Source organism: Sarcophilus harrisii, chromosome 3, assembly GCF_902635505.1.
Source record: "Sarcophilus harrisii chromosome 3, mSarHar1.11, whole genome shotgun sequence".
In the NCBI taxonomy this organism is placed as follows: domain Eukaryota; kingdom Metazoa; phylum Chordata; class Mammalia; order Dasyuromorphia; family Dasyuridae; genus Sarcophilus; species Sarcophilus harrisii.
In genome coordinates, this window is record NC_045428.1 from 77600346 (window position 1) to 77618001 (window position 17656).

Sequence of the window (17656 nt, forward strand, 5' to 3'; positions counted from 1 at the left end):
TTATTGTGACATCCAAGTCTACAATTTTCTGTCCACAAATCTTCCAATATCAACTTAAAATGCCACTCCTTGAATTTTAGACTCTTCAATACCAACTTAAAATCTAGTCCCTGAATTTTCGACACCTCTAATACAAACTTAAAATCCCAGCGCCTGAATTTTAGACTCTTCAATACCAATTTAAAATGCCAGTCTCTGAATTTTAGACCTGAAAGATCAACTTTAATAAGATATGACCTATAATTCTTTGAATTTGTAACCTTTCCCTCCTTTCTCTGTATCATTTTTTATGGATAGATATTGCTCTCTTTCTGTCTCTCAGCATGTGTATCTGATATATATATATATATGCATATTATGCATTATATATATATATATATAATTTTGAATACAACCCCTCCTTGACCATTAGTACTCTATGCTTGTGTTCCAGGCATTGTTAATATAGCGGCAAAACCCAAAGCAGTAGTTTCTGTTTGTGGTTTCCAAAAGAAAGAAAAAAGTATGCGAAATGATTTGTATAATCTCAGTGTGCACATGGGTTGGAAATGGATTCCGTCAGGCATATTAGCTCTCTGCCTTGTGGTTTAGCTATAAATATGTATTAGGAAGGTCTGCCCCTTACAAAAAGTCATAGGTTTCACATTCATTGCATATAGAGTCAGACAAGAATCTGGGATTGTGTTACACATGTGCGTTACATCTTGCTGGAAGCTGCTTGAAATGCCCCAACCAAACTAGTCATTTTTCTCTTTAAGAAGCATACCATCACCTGTTGAATGGAAAGTGACAGATTTGCTGACCAATGGGGAGGTAAGGAGGATCTGATTGGTTCTGAGTTCCCCCAGCAGCATGGTAACTGTTCTACTAGAAGCCTCAGCCTTCCTCCCACCTCCAAAGCACAAATGGAGTTTTGCAAGGAAACAACACAGCCGTCCATCCTCCCAGCTTCCCTGAGCATTCATTAAGCTTGTTTTCCTCTCCCCTTCCTCATTCCCCTGCCTTTGCTAGGCTGACAGAAACTGAGGAACGGCGGGGTGGTTTCCCAAATTTCCCAGAAAGCGTCACATTCCCCGGTTCACACTGCATGCCCAGGGAGGGCATTTTAAAGCGAATGCTAGAGCAAACAAGATGCTCCATCTTCAGCTTGCTGCTCTCACAGCCTCTGCTGCCTGAGTTTCTTTCAAGCTCACCACTTAGCACCGGTTCAACTGGCACTGTGCCCATTCATCCACAGGCAGCAAGAAGGAACCTCACGAGGTGATTCTGGGGAGCTGACAGAAAGATGCGCCTGTACGCAGAGATAGAGGCAGCCCATTCACCTTCCCCCTCCCCCTCAACCCCTAGTCTCACACCCCAGCATCCACCCGTTTCCTTCCCAACTCCATCCCCTCCCTCTCCTCAGCCCCCGCCTCTCCCCGTGGCACCAAATCAAACTGCGGCAGACTTGACAAATCTATTTGGCACGGTTCACTCAACTATTTCAGCCTGAACCGTGCAGAGTACGGCACTGACACACCATGAGCCGTGTGGAATCTGCACATTAAATACAGACATCTGGGAGTTTTCCTAATGAAAGAACAGCAGAGATTACTATTGAAACGAGAGCAGGGATAAGTCTCTACTGCCTGACCAACTGAGTTAGGTGATGGAGCTCATGGGGACCAGAAGCCTCTGCAATAATGCAGCTATTTCTAGATAGACAGGAGATGAATTTAAATGGGAAGATGGAAGGGCTCAACCTTGTTCTTGGCTATCCTACTGTCCTCCCCAATTTATCTGGAGATAACCATAGGCAGAAGAGTTTTGAATCATCATCAACAAGAGGAGGAAGGCCCTGTTATGGTCATCAAACCTATAATGGAAGTAGGAGATCTGGGGCTTGGGTTGAAGAACAGGGAAAGCTATAAATGGAAAAAAATTTCTGTAAAAATGTTTAAAAGAAAGAAAAATAAATCAGAAGACTACTCCTAGTTGAATCTGATTGTTGGTCATTTTTCCTTGTAGAGTGGACACTATGGCTATAGCTGGACAACTGCCTCCTATCAAAATGTGCAGCACTAAGGCATTTCCAAAAGCAGATTTCCTACAAATGGTGTTTTAAATAGCATCCAGATCCATCTGCATGCTTTTAAAATCAGCTCATGGTATAGTATCCCTCTAGACAGCACTGCTTAGTCACGGAGCCTTGGACTTAGACTCAGTCAGGTGACCCCAATCCTTTCTCTTCAGGATCCTCCCCAAGAATTCTGTTGTTCCTGATCTGCCTGACCTATATATTTTTGGATTCCAACAATAAGGTAATGAGGGAAGAATGGAGAGATAAAAGCAAAGAGATGAGTGAGGGCAGCCCCCTAGTTTGATGCCACCCTTCCATTTCCTGGGTGATAGTCCTTTTCTCATTGAAGGGATCTCAGAGAAGATCTAATCCAATTTATTCATTGTATTGATAAAGAAACTGACATACAGGGGAGTGAGATAACTCAAGTAATAAATAAGTAGCAGTTTGAGGATTCAAATCCAAGTCAACTAAATTGCAAAATCCAGTGCCTCGCTATAGTAGTCCAATAGTTTCTGGCTTTTTCTGACCACCCCAGCCCTAAGGTCACTTTAAAAAACCCATTCAATTAAATTTGACAATCCTTTATTAAAAGCCCACTATGGACCTGGAATGGTAGGGGTTATGGACACAAAGACAAAACACAAAATAGTCCTTGTCCTCGGAGAACTTATATTCTTCTGGAACAAGTGTAATCTGACTTACTTTTCCCAGATCTACACATGGCATAATAGGAATTTTAGCAAAACCATCAAATGAGCCAAAAATTCTGTTTCCTCATCCAAAAAATGGGAGAAAACATTTTGCCATTGAATGAAGTTCACAGAGTTCACAAAGCCCTCCAATTAAATGAAAACTGCCCAGTTTAAGGCATCCTTAAAAAAAAAAAAAAAGGAAGGGCAGCTAGGTAGCACAGTGGATAGAACATCAGCCCTGAAGTTAGGAGGATCTGAGTTCAAATCTGGTCTCAGACACTTAACATTTCCTAGCTGTGTGACCTTAGGCAAGTCACTTAACTCCAAAAAAAAAAGTAGTCCTTGTTATTCTTTGCCCCACTGAATGAGAATATAGCCTTTATTTGAGCCAAGAATTCCTGGTTTCAAAGTGTATCTCCTTTGTATGAATATAGGCATGCCCGGCTGCTTCACCTTCTAAGTCTGGGTGCTTGGGAGATAGAAATCACAATGCAGGGAATATTTTATAGGAATGCCATTGGACTTCCTCTTTTAGCATGGCTTAGACACTGCCCATTTCAATATTTTGTAAGTAGCACAGGAAAAGGATTTCATAGGGTTACCATGGAGTTATCAATCATGAGGGCCAGAAGGCATCTAGGAGCCCATTTAGTCTAACCTTCTTATTTTACGTATTTATTTGTTTGTTTGTTTATTTTCCTGGGGCAATTGGAGTTAAATGACTTGCCCAGGGTCACACAGCTAGGAAGTATTAAGTATCTAAAGTCAAATTTGAACTCGGGTCCTCCTGACTTAAGGGCCAGCATTCTATCTACTGCACCATTCAGCTGCCCCCTAATCTTATTTTAAAGATGAAGAGACCAAGACCAAGTTGGTAAACTGATTTTCTAAGGATTGTACAGAATGTGCCTTCAGAAATGTTGAGGTGGCATAGTGTCATATTGTCAAGAAGAGAACTGGAGGTCGTAGAACTTAGATTCAGTCCTACCTCAGGAGCTTTCTATCTGTGTGGTTCTGTCTCAGACAAATTACTTTACTTCTCCAGAACTCAGTTTCTTCATTTGTAAAATAAGGGGATTTGACGACATAGTTTTACAGCTATGATCCTACTTGATGAGGAAGAAAGAAAAAGACTTTTTGCTTCTTCTCCTCCCTCCTTAATCTTCCTCCCCTCCCTTCTGGGCTAAATAAAGTTATAAAGAAAAATAAATAGCTTCTTTTCCCCATGATGATTCAGAGAGCCAGACCCCTCACTCCAGCCCCCACCCCTCACCCCCCACCATGATGATCTACAATTGAACTTGCTTCATGGTACCACAATCCTTGGGTCTGCCCTCTGCCCTTTGCAGCCCTATCCCCTGGGCAAAAAAGCCCGCTTTGTTTTCAGCAAAGGATGCCTCCTGCCAAGCATACTGTACAACACCATATCTACAGCGCCATATGAGGGGCAGCCCGCAGACAGTGCGCCATGTGTCCTGAGGAAGCCGAGTGTCAGACATCCATATGCACAACAGAAAACTAAAAATCCCCACACAGGCCACACCTCCGGGAGCTGCAGCTGGAGTGGGCACAAGCAGCGAGGGTTCAATGCATCACTGCCAAGTGTGATTGCTATCGCAGATTCCAACTCTCTGACACACCGAATTTCTCCTCGTTATTTATTGTCTTCTTTATTCTCCGGGACATTGTGATCCCCTCTTAGGATTTGTGCCCTTTCATTTCCAGGCCTCAGTAACTCCTGAACTGCAGCTACATGTGGCTTTGTGATTGTTAACCCAGCATGTGGACGGGGGCTCCGGCCATAAATGCTCAATGAATCTTGTATGGCGAAACATGGGCTGTGAAAGCATTTTCTCCTTCATTTGCAGTCAGAGAACATACTGCAGGCTCTCTCTGCCTTGTGAGATGCAACACCAGCCAGGTTGTCTGAGAAACTGTTTTCCAATCACTTTAGCATAAAAAAGAGGATTTTCAGGGCTGGTCCATCCTTCCCAGCTCCCTCCGCCCCTCTCTTCTCCCTATCCACCAATCAATTATTTGAATTTCATAACACAAAGCCTCTTCCAGTAGGGGAAGTTTATCCTGGGTTCTCTCTCAACTCCTCCTTGCCGCCCCCACTCTTTTTCTCCTTTCTGTTCAAGTGTGCATTTGAGTTGGGGAAAATAGATTTACCTTATGGTTTTTGCCATGCCGGTACATCATCCAGTCTTCACCATTAGTGCTAACTTCCAGCTTGTAGGATTTGACATAGTAGCCATTCTGTGTTTCCCGAGAGATGGCTCCCTGGGTTGCAATGGCTGTAAGTATAGTCAGAAAACGCAGGTCCACCTGTGGGGCATTAAAGATGAATGAGGAGAGGGATATTCTGCTACAGTCATAACAGGAGGTAATCTTGCCTTTCTTTCTACTTCCTTGGCTGAAATACTGCTAATGCATCCCAGTGCCTATGGCCCATTGTGGTTACTGCCAGTCTTGAATCTAATTTCATAACCAAACATAACTATTTGGCATTAAATTGACCACATGGATGAGACAAATTTTTGTGATTTTTTTTTTTGGTGACCTTCCTTTGGTTGGAGGAAACAATGGAGAATGAGATGCTTTTGAATACAAAACAGCCCAATAGCACAGGATTGCTCCAATATTATTAACATTATTGGGTTATTAACCAAACTGTGGGAGACCATAGCTAATGAACACCATCTTAATACAGTGGTGGATAAATCCAATCCAAGTGAATAAATCATCATGTCCAATATCCCCTGCTTTTCTTCCCTCCCCAATATTGTTCCTTCCTCCATTAATTTTGTGGGTCACTAAAGGGTCAAATTTTATGCAGAAAGTGCCAACCTAAAGAATAAAGATTCTGTTCCATTTTGCATTTATTGGAAGAAGTGTGTGCCCAACCCTTTAAAGCATCTACTTGTCCATGATGCCAAATCCATTTAGGAAATTGCTAAATGTAATCCCCTTACTCCTCCTGTTTTTTTCTTGAGTGAGCAAAATTTAATAAGTGCAAGCCATTTCAATGGAATTCAACTCAGCAAGTGTTTTCTGTGTATCTAGGCGCTATGTGCTATTTACTATCTGTTTAGCAATTCTAAGGCCTAGAGATTACCAAAAAACATATCAGGAAAGTTCTCAAGGAACCCAGACACTGAAGGATATATATGAATTATTTAGGAACAATGAGATTGTAGATGTGGAAAGTTCCAAAATGAGCAGGACTAAAAGTGAATGCTGTGGAAATTCAGAGAATGGAAAGAACAATTATGGGGGTGATGAAGAGAGCCTTCATGGAGGAGGCGAGAGCTGAGCTGGACTCTGGAGGGTGAGTATGGACTGGACAAGCAGTGAAGAAAAGGGAAGGCATTCAATGTTTTCAGAAGAATAGCCTCATAGATAGGATCGGGCCGGTTGGAACGGCAGCTGTCAGAACCATCGTAGACTCCCAGTATTTATGAGTAGTCTTTCTCTTTCCACTTTCTCTGGCCACTCTGGGCTCTGCAAAGTCCATCGAGAGCTAAGGGTCATAAGGTCACATCAGAGCTTGTGCTGACATGTCAATGGGAAATCAAGGCTGTTGTGGACCATAAAAGCATGATTTGCCTCTGCTTGGAACTCACAGCATCGCTGACCTCTCTCCAAGGGGCCACATTTGGGTCATCTCTTTGTTAGAAGGGCTGGCTACACAGCATGAGCTGCAAGCCTTGTTCAAAGGGAAAGAAAATTACAATCTTGAGAGCTGCAGTGAAGAGCCTGACCAATTCTGGCTTCATCCCAGTAGTGGGGTTTTCCCCAATTGTGTCAGTGTACTAGTGACCAGGCAAAAGGCCTTCATGGTGAGGTTCCCACCAAAGCATCCACCACCATGCTGAGCTACCATCTAGCTAAGGGAACGTCCATTCTCAGGACACTGTCCTTGTTGTAAGTCTCTGTGCAATGCAGGAGGGAGCTCTGGATCAACTTATAGAAATTTTTTTGGATATCATCATACAGCCCAATGTAAGATCTCTGCCATTATTGTGGCCTGAAAAAACAATTTCTATCTCTATACAACTCAGTGTTTCTTTCCTCCATCATATCACTTGAGATTTAGATTCAATCTATGTGAACTCTAAGCTAATTACCTGGAGATATTCCTTATTGGAGTCCACATTGGGGGTCCAGCCATTGTTGTCACCATGCAGCCGACCCTGCTGGGGAGTCCACCTCCCGTCAGAGTAGGTAGAAGAGGCACTAATCTGTTCATTGGAGATCCTGCCAGATTCCATCCCCAGAGGAACATTGCACTGGAAGTCTAGGGAACATAGATATATTGAGAAAGTCAAAAAGCAAAACTATGGCTCTCATCTTCAAACCAAAGAAACTCACAAAGTCCTCTTCAATTCCCAGAACAAGGCTTTACAGGTACTCTTAGGTCTTGAGAACAAAACTCTTCCCTACATCTAAAAAACAATACAGAGGTTGATAACTGCCCCTTCCCTCCCCCCACTGTCAATAAAAGTAAAGAAAAGTAAACTGGTCATAAAAGAATCCAAGCTATGAATAAATAAGAACTATAACACAAGTTGAAAATACATTTTATAGCATAAGATTGACTCTACTTCAAGCTACTGATGCCCACTGTTGCCAGAAGATACATTATTACAACAGTATAGGTGAATGTGAAAAGAGGAGAGGCAATTTGAGTGGGCTGATGTATCTTGCAAATGCAACTTTATTAACATACACATGGCAAGTTTCCTTCTTCCATTTCCTTCCCTCCTTTCTTCCTTTCTTCTTTCCTTCCTTCCTGCCTTCCTTCTTCCCTTTTTTCTTTAGCTCCCTTTCTTCTTTCCCTCCCTCCTTCCTCCCACCAGTCTGTGCCTTTTTTCTTAATCTCTTTGTTTCTGATAAAAAAGGCAGGTGTCACAGTGTACACATACATCTGAAGTTTGAGTTTATTCTCCATGTGCACATGTGTTACTTAGTATTGGTTTGATTTTTTTTGTTGTTGTTGTTTTGGTTTGGTTTGATTTTTTTGCACCAGATGTCCATAAAAAAAGACCTAAAAGTTACTTACTCTGGTCCTGCTTCTAGGATGGAAAAATTGCTTCCCTTTCTCTAAAGATGATTCCAATGATGATTTCTCATAGTGTATACAGGGCTATGGCTTCTAGGAAACCAATCTTTTCCCTATGTGTTAAAAACCACATTTAGCTGCCATTTATAAAGCTTGTTGCTTTATGATTGCCCTCTTCAAGAGCACCTCTGGTTGGAAAACACTGTCCTCATTTCTGATTGTGGCAGGCTAACCTATGCAGTCTCTTGGTAGGATAAGGGAATAGTCCTTGATTATTCTAGGAAACCTTAATTTGTGAATTTTGCATGTCTTTAAAACATTAGTTATGTCTTTTGTGTTGAAAACGCAGTTCCAGAAGTTTTTCTATGTCAATCAGCAAATAAACATTTTTAATTGTTTATTAGATGTCAGGCAATGTAAAGTTTAGCTCTCAAGGAAGTCATGGTCTAATGAGAAAAACAACATATAGTTCACTATGTAGAAAATGCTATCTAGAAGAGAAATTGAAAATAATCCACAGAGGGAAGATGATACAATAAAGGGGAATGAGGAAAGGTTCGTTGTATAAGGTGGGATTTAGTTGAGCCTTGAAGGTAGCTAGGTGGGTACACAATAAGACATAAAAAAGATAATAAATCATTTTCTCTAGAGTCAGCTCAGTATTTTAGACTAACGACCATTAAGACTTCCAATGAATCTCTACTAGGGACTCCCTTTTTATAGCCAAAAAGGATCTTTAGTAACACAAAAGCCAAAAGTTTATCACATACACAGTTGTTCCCAATCTGGAGTATGCATATCCTTGAGGGTACAAGAAGCTTGCCAAGGTGGTGTAAAATATTTAGTCAATATTATGATATCAAAATATTTCAAGAGACTTTAATTAATGATTCATCTCTGAGAATCAAGATGCTCAATCTTGTTCACAAACTCTCTATTTCTTATGTGCATAAAGGATAGGTAATTTCATTGATAGAGGGCACTCTGAGATAATGAAATTCATTCTACCTATATAGGTCAGCACCTTTTCTGCAACTTATAGTCTTAAAGAGTCACCTATGTGAAGTGCCTATGAGTTTTGCCTAAAATAGATGAACATGTAAAGTGGAAAATGTTTAACAAAAGAACTAAAAATACAATAAAACATAATGTTAATTTGAGGTAGTCTAAGTCAATTTGTAGGCTGCAGAAATGTTTCCATTTGAGTTTGACACCATTGGTTTACACCACAGAAAACTAAGTCACTAGTTGCAGGGGTGAGAAAAAATTTACATGATAACTTTATTATATATTTAAAAGAAATAGGATTCATTAGAATTGCACTTTCATGTGCAATCATCTGTTTGATTATACTAAGCTATGGAAATGCTTGTTTCATTCCATAAATTAAAAACAAAGTAAATTAAAATTATAAAAAACACACAGACAATATGAATCAGAGAATATAGGTCTTCTTGTTTCCATGACTGTCTCTCTACACCAACATTCTAGACTTTATTTCTTATCAGAGGACAGGAAAAGCAAGAGATGTAGGGAATCTTTGGTCTAGATGCTTTTTTCTCTCAAGAGAAAACTGAGCCAGAACTCACCACTTCGTTAACCTCATGGCTATCTCATGTCCCTGTCACTCAGCCCCAGCAGATTTATATTTGATTTATATGTGTTCCAGATGTATGTGCTCAAATGTGCATGCTGCAAAGTGAAAAGTTTTTATAAAGAGTAAATGAGTATCATAATGAATAGTACACTCATGGAATACCAAGGCTTCTTACTCACTTTCAGGCGTTTCTTGAGGAATTAAGTAGTAGTGTGCCGAGAAACCATCCTTGGCCACCGCCATGTCAGTGTGAAAGGTGAGAGAGAGGATACCAGTTGAAGATCGGAGCTTTGAAGGAGTTTTAGTTCCACAGTACTTGCCAATCAGGGGACCCACTGCGAGAGGGAGACATGAGAGGTCAGTGGAAAGAAAATGGGAAAGTTTCTTCAGATTGAATAATATTGTCCTCTCCAACTCATTTTAGTTAACTCAAGATGCAGTCACCCTAGCTGCTTATTAGAATAAAGTATAAACTTAAAGGCAAAATATAAGAATGATCTTTCATGCTCAGCAATCATATTCTATACACTTAGCCCCAGCTTATATGGATCTTTAAAAAAAAAATTCTGCTCCCATTCATTGTTGGTTAAGTAATACCTCTAAGCAAAAAATCTAGAGCTACATGTTTCTGTTCAGTGCAGCTTCTAATTAGAGAAGAGACAACTTCTGCGGAAACCTTGGACCCATGGCTCTGGAAAGAACCTTTTGAAGTCAGGGTCTAAAATTGGAAGCAACCTAGTTACATTTTATTTTATTTTATTTTTTATTTCTATTTATTTATTTTTAAATAGTATTTTTTTCTCTCCAATTATATGTTAAAATAAGGTTTTGAAAAGGGAAAGGGGAGAGAGGAAGAAAAAATTTTGAATTCAAATCTTATAAAAGTGAATCTTGAAAACTATTTTTACATGTAATTAGAAAAACTTAAATACTACTAAGTAGAAAAAATAAAATAAGGTTTTGAATCTTTCATTTTATAGATGACGTAACTGAGGCCTAAGGAGCTTAAGTGGTGTGCCCAAGGTCACAAAGATGATAAATCTAAGAAGAGGGATTTGAACTCAAGTCCTCTGACTCCTGAGACAATACTCTTTCTTAGTTTCCCTCTTGCCTGGGCCACATTTGTCTCCATATAAACTTCTAATTGAGCCTAAAAATATAGTATCCTATCTAATCTTCAAAGAATGGGCAGAAGACTGGACAGTTTCTACCTTGTCTCTTGTTCTGTCTTTAGTGAGAACAATGGGTTGGTCACTCCTTAACTTAGCACTACAGATTTCTTTACAACTTTTACAACTTTGGTTTCTTTATTTTGCTGTTGTGGAGGTGACTTGCAGATGAGAAAAATATCTGTGACCCATCATTACTCACCATGAGGAATGCCATCCCAGATGTCGAGCCAATCATATTTGCAGTCACCTTCTCCCACTTGCAATGGATCATGCTCCAGGTCAAAAGTCAAAAACTGAAGAATGATCTCCATCTTGGGTTTGGCTATAATAGTGAAGGTACAGTCCAGATTGTGCGGGTACTTATCGGGGAACCCAGGGGATTCGATGGTGCCATTCAAACTGGTGAAGTTTCTTGAACAATCTTCAGAACCTGGAAGTTAGACAGAATTGCAACATTTTTAAAAAATGGTCTCTCTTTGCTGTGTTTGAGAGTCCAAATATTTGGGTCAAAGTCTCAATGTTTCCCACTGGATAGATCCTTAAAAAAATACCCTCTTAGCACCCACAATTAAAGCCCCCCAAACAGCTTCTCAAACACAGAGCAAGGGGAGAAACAGCTGGCTTGATCCAAATCTCAGGGAAACAAGAAGTGAAACGTTTGGGGGGAGAGAGAGAAGTGTATGTGTATGTGCATTTGTGTGTGTATGTGTGTATGTGTGTGAATTCTGTTGAAAAGAAGAACAGAGTCTCCTTTCTCATTTCACTCAGCTGCCTGCTCCAGAAATGTAAGTTATTTCAATCCTTAAGGAAGGCTTTCTGATTGCCAGCAGGGAAAACAATGTTACCACTTATTTATTGCTGACCTCAACACTGGCCTCCATTGTACCGTGGCCAGCTAAGTGCCCCCCTCTCCCCACTGAGATCCAAGGTGCCTCAGGGGAGGGGCAAAGGGGAGCTTGGGTCCCCATTCATGTCATGACCATATTAAAACTAGTTGCTCTGTAGTGATCAGACAATTAACAATCAGAGTTTTTAGCCGCTGAATCACAGCAGGGTATAGGGGATGCTAAAAGCTGTTCCGCCACTGAGTCTGGAAAAAGACATCATTTGGAAAGCTTCTGAATTCTGTGTGACAGCGAAGACTGGGAAGCTCACGTGCTGGGGTCTTCGTAAAAAGGATGGAGACCCCTTTATTACATGCAGAACACATTCCTGTAGCATGTCGGTTTGGAAGCCAACAGCTCCCCTATCCCTTAATGCCTCTAGGTGGAGTCATCCTGTACACCAGGAAAAATGCAAGCATCCTCAGGACTAGGTCGGCTGCGGCAGTCAGAGCCAGTAATTCTCCCAATCTGACCATGTGGCATCTCTGTGGCTACAACTCCATCACCCTTACCCGCGTCACACGCACACGGGCAAACAGACCAGAGCCAACACATGTTATCCAGCCACACACGAAATGCAAATTCTGGGCAATTAGAATTGATTGCATTCAGCTCAGATAAAAAGGTAAGCTGGATTTATGAAGAGAATCATACACACTCTAAGCATGGAGGAAAAACACAGAAATATTCAATAAACCAGGTGTTTACTGGCAAGGAAGTGTCCTCTGGGGATTGCACAGAAATATAACTATGTGATGTCAATAACCTGATCTTAGCCGGCGGCAATGTCTTTATCCGAGGCTCCCTAGCAGGCTGGTTCACTAGTATCTTTATTGATGATGGTTCTCTGGAAAGCAGTGAATGTCTGACTTTTAAAAGGTACCATGCAAATGTGTATTGGAGAGAAAGAAATCTTTATTTCTTTAGAATTAAGAAGGAAATGTAGTCTCTCTCTCACCTTCTCTGTCTGTCAGTCTGTCTGTTTCTGTCTCTTTCCCTCTGTTCATCCTTGTCTCTGTCTCATAGTTTCTGTCTCTCCCACTGTCTGTCCTTGTCTCTGTCTCTCTCTGTCTCTATTTTCCCTGTGTGTCTTTGTTTCTTTGTCTCTCCCTCTCCCTATCTTTGTCTCTCTCTGCTTCTGTCTCTGTACCTGTCTCTCTCTGTGTGTGTCTCTGTGTCTGTATCTCTGTCTCTCTCTTTTTCTCCCTGTCCCTTTCTGTCTATCTCTGTCTGTCTGTCTCTGTGTCTCTGTTTCTTTCTCTCTCTGTGTGTCTCTGTATCTGAATCTGTCTCTGTCTCTGTCCCTCCTTTCTTTGTCTCATCCACCCCACCCCCACATCCTCATCCTCTCTTCTGTCCACTGAAACAGATTGGCAGCATAAGGACATTGGACCCACACAGACTTCAGAAGGGACCTTTTCTTAATTCTTCGGAGATCCACCTCTAAGCATGATGTCTCAGAGGTTCTGCACTCACTCCATCATTCAGGGACATTCACACCAACTGGCCAAGCCCTGGGGAAGCTGGAGCATGAAGCCTGACCAGTGAGACCATCCTCTGCTCTGTCTTTGTTTCCTGTCATCCTGGGCTCCCATAGCCCTTCCTCCATTGGCTGCCTGCTTTGCCCAGTATGATGAGATCCAGGGTGGCCCAACAGAGAACAGCCAGCTGGCAGATCTTCAAGGGGTCCAAGAGGAATTTTGAAAAGGTTAGGGTTTAGCTGCTGCTGAGCTGCCTCCCCTTGTAGCCCCGGCTGGCAGGGCCACATGCGTGGCAGGGAGAAAATTAAATCTCCATTCTCAACTTGCAGCAGGTCAGCTTTGAAAGCCAGGGGAGGAGTATTGACTTTCTCTCCTAGAGCCTACCCTTACTGTAATACTCTTTAAAGAGGACTGGAATTTCCCTTGGGAGCAGGGAATTAAAGCGAAATCCCTGGTCCCGTCTACCTATTGGGAAACAGATGCTTCACACAAGAGGGAAATTTCACTTGAAATTACTAACAGTTTCAAAGAAGGTTCCTGAAAACACCCCCTCCTTCCTGTTCCTCCCCACCACCACCACAAACACAATCTCTTCCAAACCACAGCCCCCATCTCCTGCCCATGCTTGCTCCTTTTGTTTCAAAACAAAAGACTAGAGGAAAGATTCTAAAATACATTTGATTCCCAGAAAATGGTGCCCAATTAGACATGTTTAGGTACTCAAAGGAAAGGCGTGTCTCTGCCCCAGGACTATTACCAACATGAGCTTGCCCCTGGCTCAGAAGGGAATCTTGTCCAGGTAGATACCGGGATACTCAACAATAACAGCCAACCACAACCACAACAACCAGACCTTTTTCTTCAAAAAAAAAAAAGTGGGTACTTAATTCTTGATGGCATCTTGAAACCTGCCTATTGCTCTGGGCTTGGCCAGAATAGCAGAAAGAAAGGCACACTGAACATTCAATACACATCAGAGGAATAGAGATTGGACCCATGATTTCACTGCCATAGGGAAATCCCAGTTGTGGTAGAATACTAATACTACTACTTTTATAGGTCAGCACTTTCTCTGCAGTCTCTAGAGTTGCCTAGAATACTTGAAAAAGGTCACCCAGTCAATGTCAGAACTTGAAACTGTGTTTTCTTAGCTCTGAAAGGATGTCTCTATTCACAATTCCATGTGGCTTCTCTTAAGTCAGAACTACCAGGAAAAAATGTAAGCATTCTCAAGACTGAAGTGAAGGTCTTCCTCAGCTCTTACGTCAAAGCGATCAGATGCATTAAAAAAAAAAATACTCAATCCATTCAGGTAGACCAGACACCCTTCTTTACACTGCATGCAAAGATCTGCTAGAGAAACTAAGTGGTTTCTGCAGCAGGGAGCTATTTCTTTCTGAACAGCTTTAGCCCAGCACGATTTCCTAGCTGCTGTATAATTGGAACAGCAGTCCCCAAAGCAGAAAAACCTGAACAAGGCTTTCCAAAAGTATCTGTAACTTTTTCTAAAAAAAAAAAGTCTTCCAACTAAAAACCAAACTAAAGGCGATATATTGAAAGCAGATCTTAACCAGCCCACTACAGCTAATCAGCCCCTCAACTCAGAAGAGCCAGGATTCCCTAGTTACATATTACAGCTGAGATGCAGAGCTCAGCCATCACCAGGTCCCAAGAAAGGCATCCTGACCTTGAGCTCAAGTTCAAGAGTCAGCAGGAGAGGAACGAACCTCTAACTCTTTCAGTTTCCAACAGTGATTTTTTAAAAAATGATACTTGAAATTTCTAATGTTGTTTCTATCCATGATGGGGTATAGCATTTTAAAATTTGCAAGATTTTTTTGGGGGCTAGTCTTCTTTTATGTAGATGATCAGTCTAATATGTTATGGAAATGCTTGTTTTATTTCATAAATTTAAATAATTTTTTTTAAAGAGAGAATAAAAAAACTGATCAAATGATATAGGATCTTTTATAGCCCACTTCAGTCGGAGCCAGACATGAAGTTCCCAGTCCCACCACAATGTTCTCTGTCTGCACTGAAGTTGGGAGTTTATCTGTCTTGGTATATTTCTTTACCAGTATTCTAATGGTATACTATACTGTCACTGGGCTCCAAAGCCCTCTGGTATGGGTATTTGTATAACTCTGTTTACAGTTTCCCCTTCTTGCTCTCTTTGAAGAATACTAGCCAACAAACAGAGCTGTGTTTGTTTGGATTTCTTCAGTATATTCATGCATTTCTTTCATGTTCAGCTGATGACGTAAACCTTGTGTGTGTGTTTTTTTCCCAGGACACCAGCAGTGGAAATATGGGCACAAAGCCTGGCACCTCAATGCATTTTCAACTCTTCTTCATTTTGTACCCAGAAGAGCCATGTGTCTACACTGTTAGATCTGGTCTTCAGAGCTGTAACCCCAATGACCTTGATGAACCCACATTTGGGATTAGAAGATCCAATGAGTGACTTTATTGTCCCTTTCATACTGCTGATATTTGCCTAGCTGAAGGTGCAGTTCTCAGGGCTGAATGCTGTATATACCTCAAGAGTTTCACTATATAAAACCTCCCTATAACTAGCATTTGTTCATTTAAAAAATTATAGCTAGCATTTACATAACACATTAAAGTTTCTTTTTTTGGTGGGGATATGTTATCTCCATTTGATCCTTACAGTCACCATGTGACTCTATTATTATCTCATATTACAGATGGGAAAATTGAGGTACAAAAAGTTGACTTAGCTTGCCCAGGATGACACAGCTACTAAGTATCTGAGGCAGGATTTGAATTCGGGTTTTTATAATTGTATCCTAGCAATCTAAAGATTTGCTGTAGCACTTGAATTTGAAGTTTTGGTGGGTGCTTACACAATGACATTCAACCTGCAGGACTTTCTGTCTTATATCTGACTTCCCGACAGTAGCCTTTCCTTCCTTCCTTTGACTAACCCTTCCACCAGAAAAGGGACACACGGTGCTCATTTATATTTAAAACTGATGTGAAAGCAAATTCATTTTGGTTTGGAGGATTTCTGAGATGAGAGTAACATCCTAAGTTTAAGAATGGCAAAACACACATACACAAACACATACACAGAGTCCTTAAAATGTCTATTTCTCACATTAAGACTTATATAGACTGATGACTACCTGATAAAGTAAGTAGAACTAGGATCCACACAATTAGAAAGAAAGGAAGCATTTGTTAAGCACCTACTATGTGTCAGTCGTTGGGGCAGCTAGGTGGTGCAGTGGATAGAGCACAAGCTCTTCAGTCTCGGTAAGTCTAAGTTTGCTACACAAAGTTTATCTATTTTTGATTGCTGGTGAGTACTGCTTCCAGGCTGGTGACTAGCTTATTTCTCTTGATCCCAGGTTGCTTTTTAAAATTAAGGAGGGCTCAGGATGATACTGATGATGTTATTTCCAAGAGGCTAGAGCCAGACTTGTCTTCAGCCATAAAGTGAGTTGGGTCCATTTTAATTCCCCTCAGTTCAGCCTGGAGCTCACTACCACAGCCCATTAACCTTCTCAGGAGCAAGTTTTCCTCCTTACTCATACCCTGTGAAAGCCTATGCTCCTGCTCACTCACATAGCTTCCCCCCTTTATTTTGTTGTAAATTCTTGCTCTCATGCAGACAAATCTGACAAATATTTAGACAGAGAAGACATAAAAAGTGCTTTCAGCAGCTACCACTTCCTTTCAAGAACTGTTTGGCAAAAAAGAAAATATATTTGAATAGTTCCCCTTGCATTGAACTCCAGAGGCGCCTGGCTTTCTCCCCTCTCTGACAAAGCCTCCCCTTTGCCTAGCACTCCACCAGTCACAAAACCCCCAGGCTGCAAAGGAGGTGAAATGCATCATTGCTGTTGTATGATGCTGGGAGCAGGGCGACTATGTGAGCAGAGAGGCTCTGGAGGGACAAATCTCCCTCCCCCTTGACTAAAAAGCACCATGGGTGCCACAGAGGGAAAAAAAAGCTTTTGCTTGGGATGCTTAGCACAGGAGCTGAACTAATTAATGAAGAGAACTTCTTATTCCAGGAAGGGAAAGGAAAATTTCCTTATGTCATCCATGGCATCAAGTACCAGCCCAGACTGTTGGGGTTTAAAAAGAAACCAGGACAGATGAAAGTGCTAAGTGCTAAGAAATGTAATCCTCCCTGTCTCTCCTCCCTACCACCTTTCTGATTGGTTTTTATAGCAATCTTGATGTGTTTGGGGATGGGAAGAGAGATAGTGAGGGGGGCTGCCATGGACAGATGTTGATGCCCTCTTGGTATAGTCATATGGGAGGACAGATCAGCAAGGGTTCATAGGACCTCAGACTGAGAGCTGGAAGGGTCTTATTTGGTCAGAGCCCTTTCATTTTTTCAGGTAAGGAACTGGAGACCCAGAACCCAATTCTTATATACCTCCTTTGCATTTCACTCCATTGCCTTGGGGGTAATAAATGGGAATGGGCCCCAGTGCAAAATCTGGGTGGTGAATGGGATTTCAGCAGGTGGGCAAGATCTTTTTAAAAAATTATTTCGAAAACTCGAATAAGTCACAAGAAACATATTTTATCCCCAGTGCCCTCCTCTTTCATGCCTCTCTTTCTAATATCACTTTCACAGCAAATAAAAACTTCCAGTAATGTGACTTGGATTCTCTTCCCTTGGCTGATGACATGAAGGAATTTCCCTTTGGCCCTCTTGACTC

At 41.4% G+C, this 17656-nt stretch overlaps 1 protein-coding gene across 4 annotated transcripts in view; it reads right to left on the bottom strand.

Annotated features, from left to right (window-relative positions):
* Positions 1–17656, bottom strand: part of NRP2 (neuropilin 2) — a 147954-nt gene that overhangs the window by 91678 nt on the left and 38620 nt on the right. For all 4 annotated transcript variants that reach the window (XM_012546409.3, XM_023500681.2, XM_023500682.2 and 1 more), the window contains exons 4-7: positions 10788–11018; positions 9596–9751; positions 6885–7054; positions 4927–5082 (exon numbers count right to left, since the gene is read on the bottom strand). In XM_012546409.3, coding sequence (XP_012401863.1) covers positions 4927–5082; positions 6885–7054; positions 9596–9751; positions 10788–11018 — 713 coding nt within the window. The remainder of the gene's footprint in view (positions 1–4926; positions 5083–6884; positions 7055–9595; positions 9752–10787; positions 11019–17656) is intronic.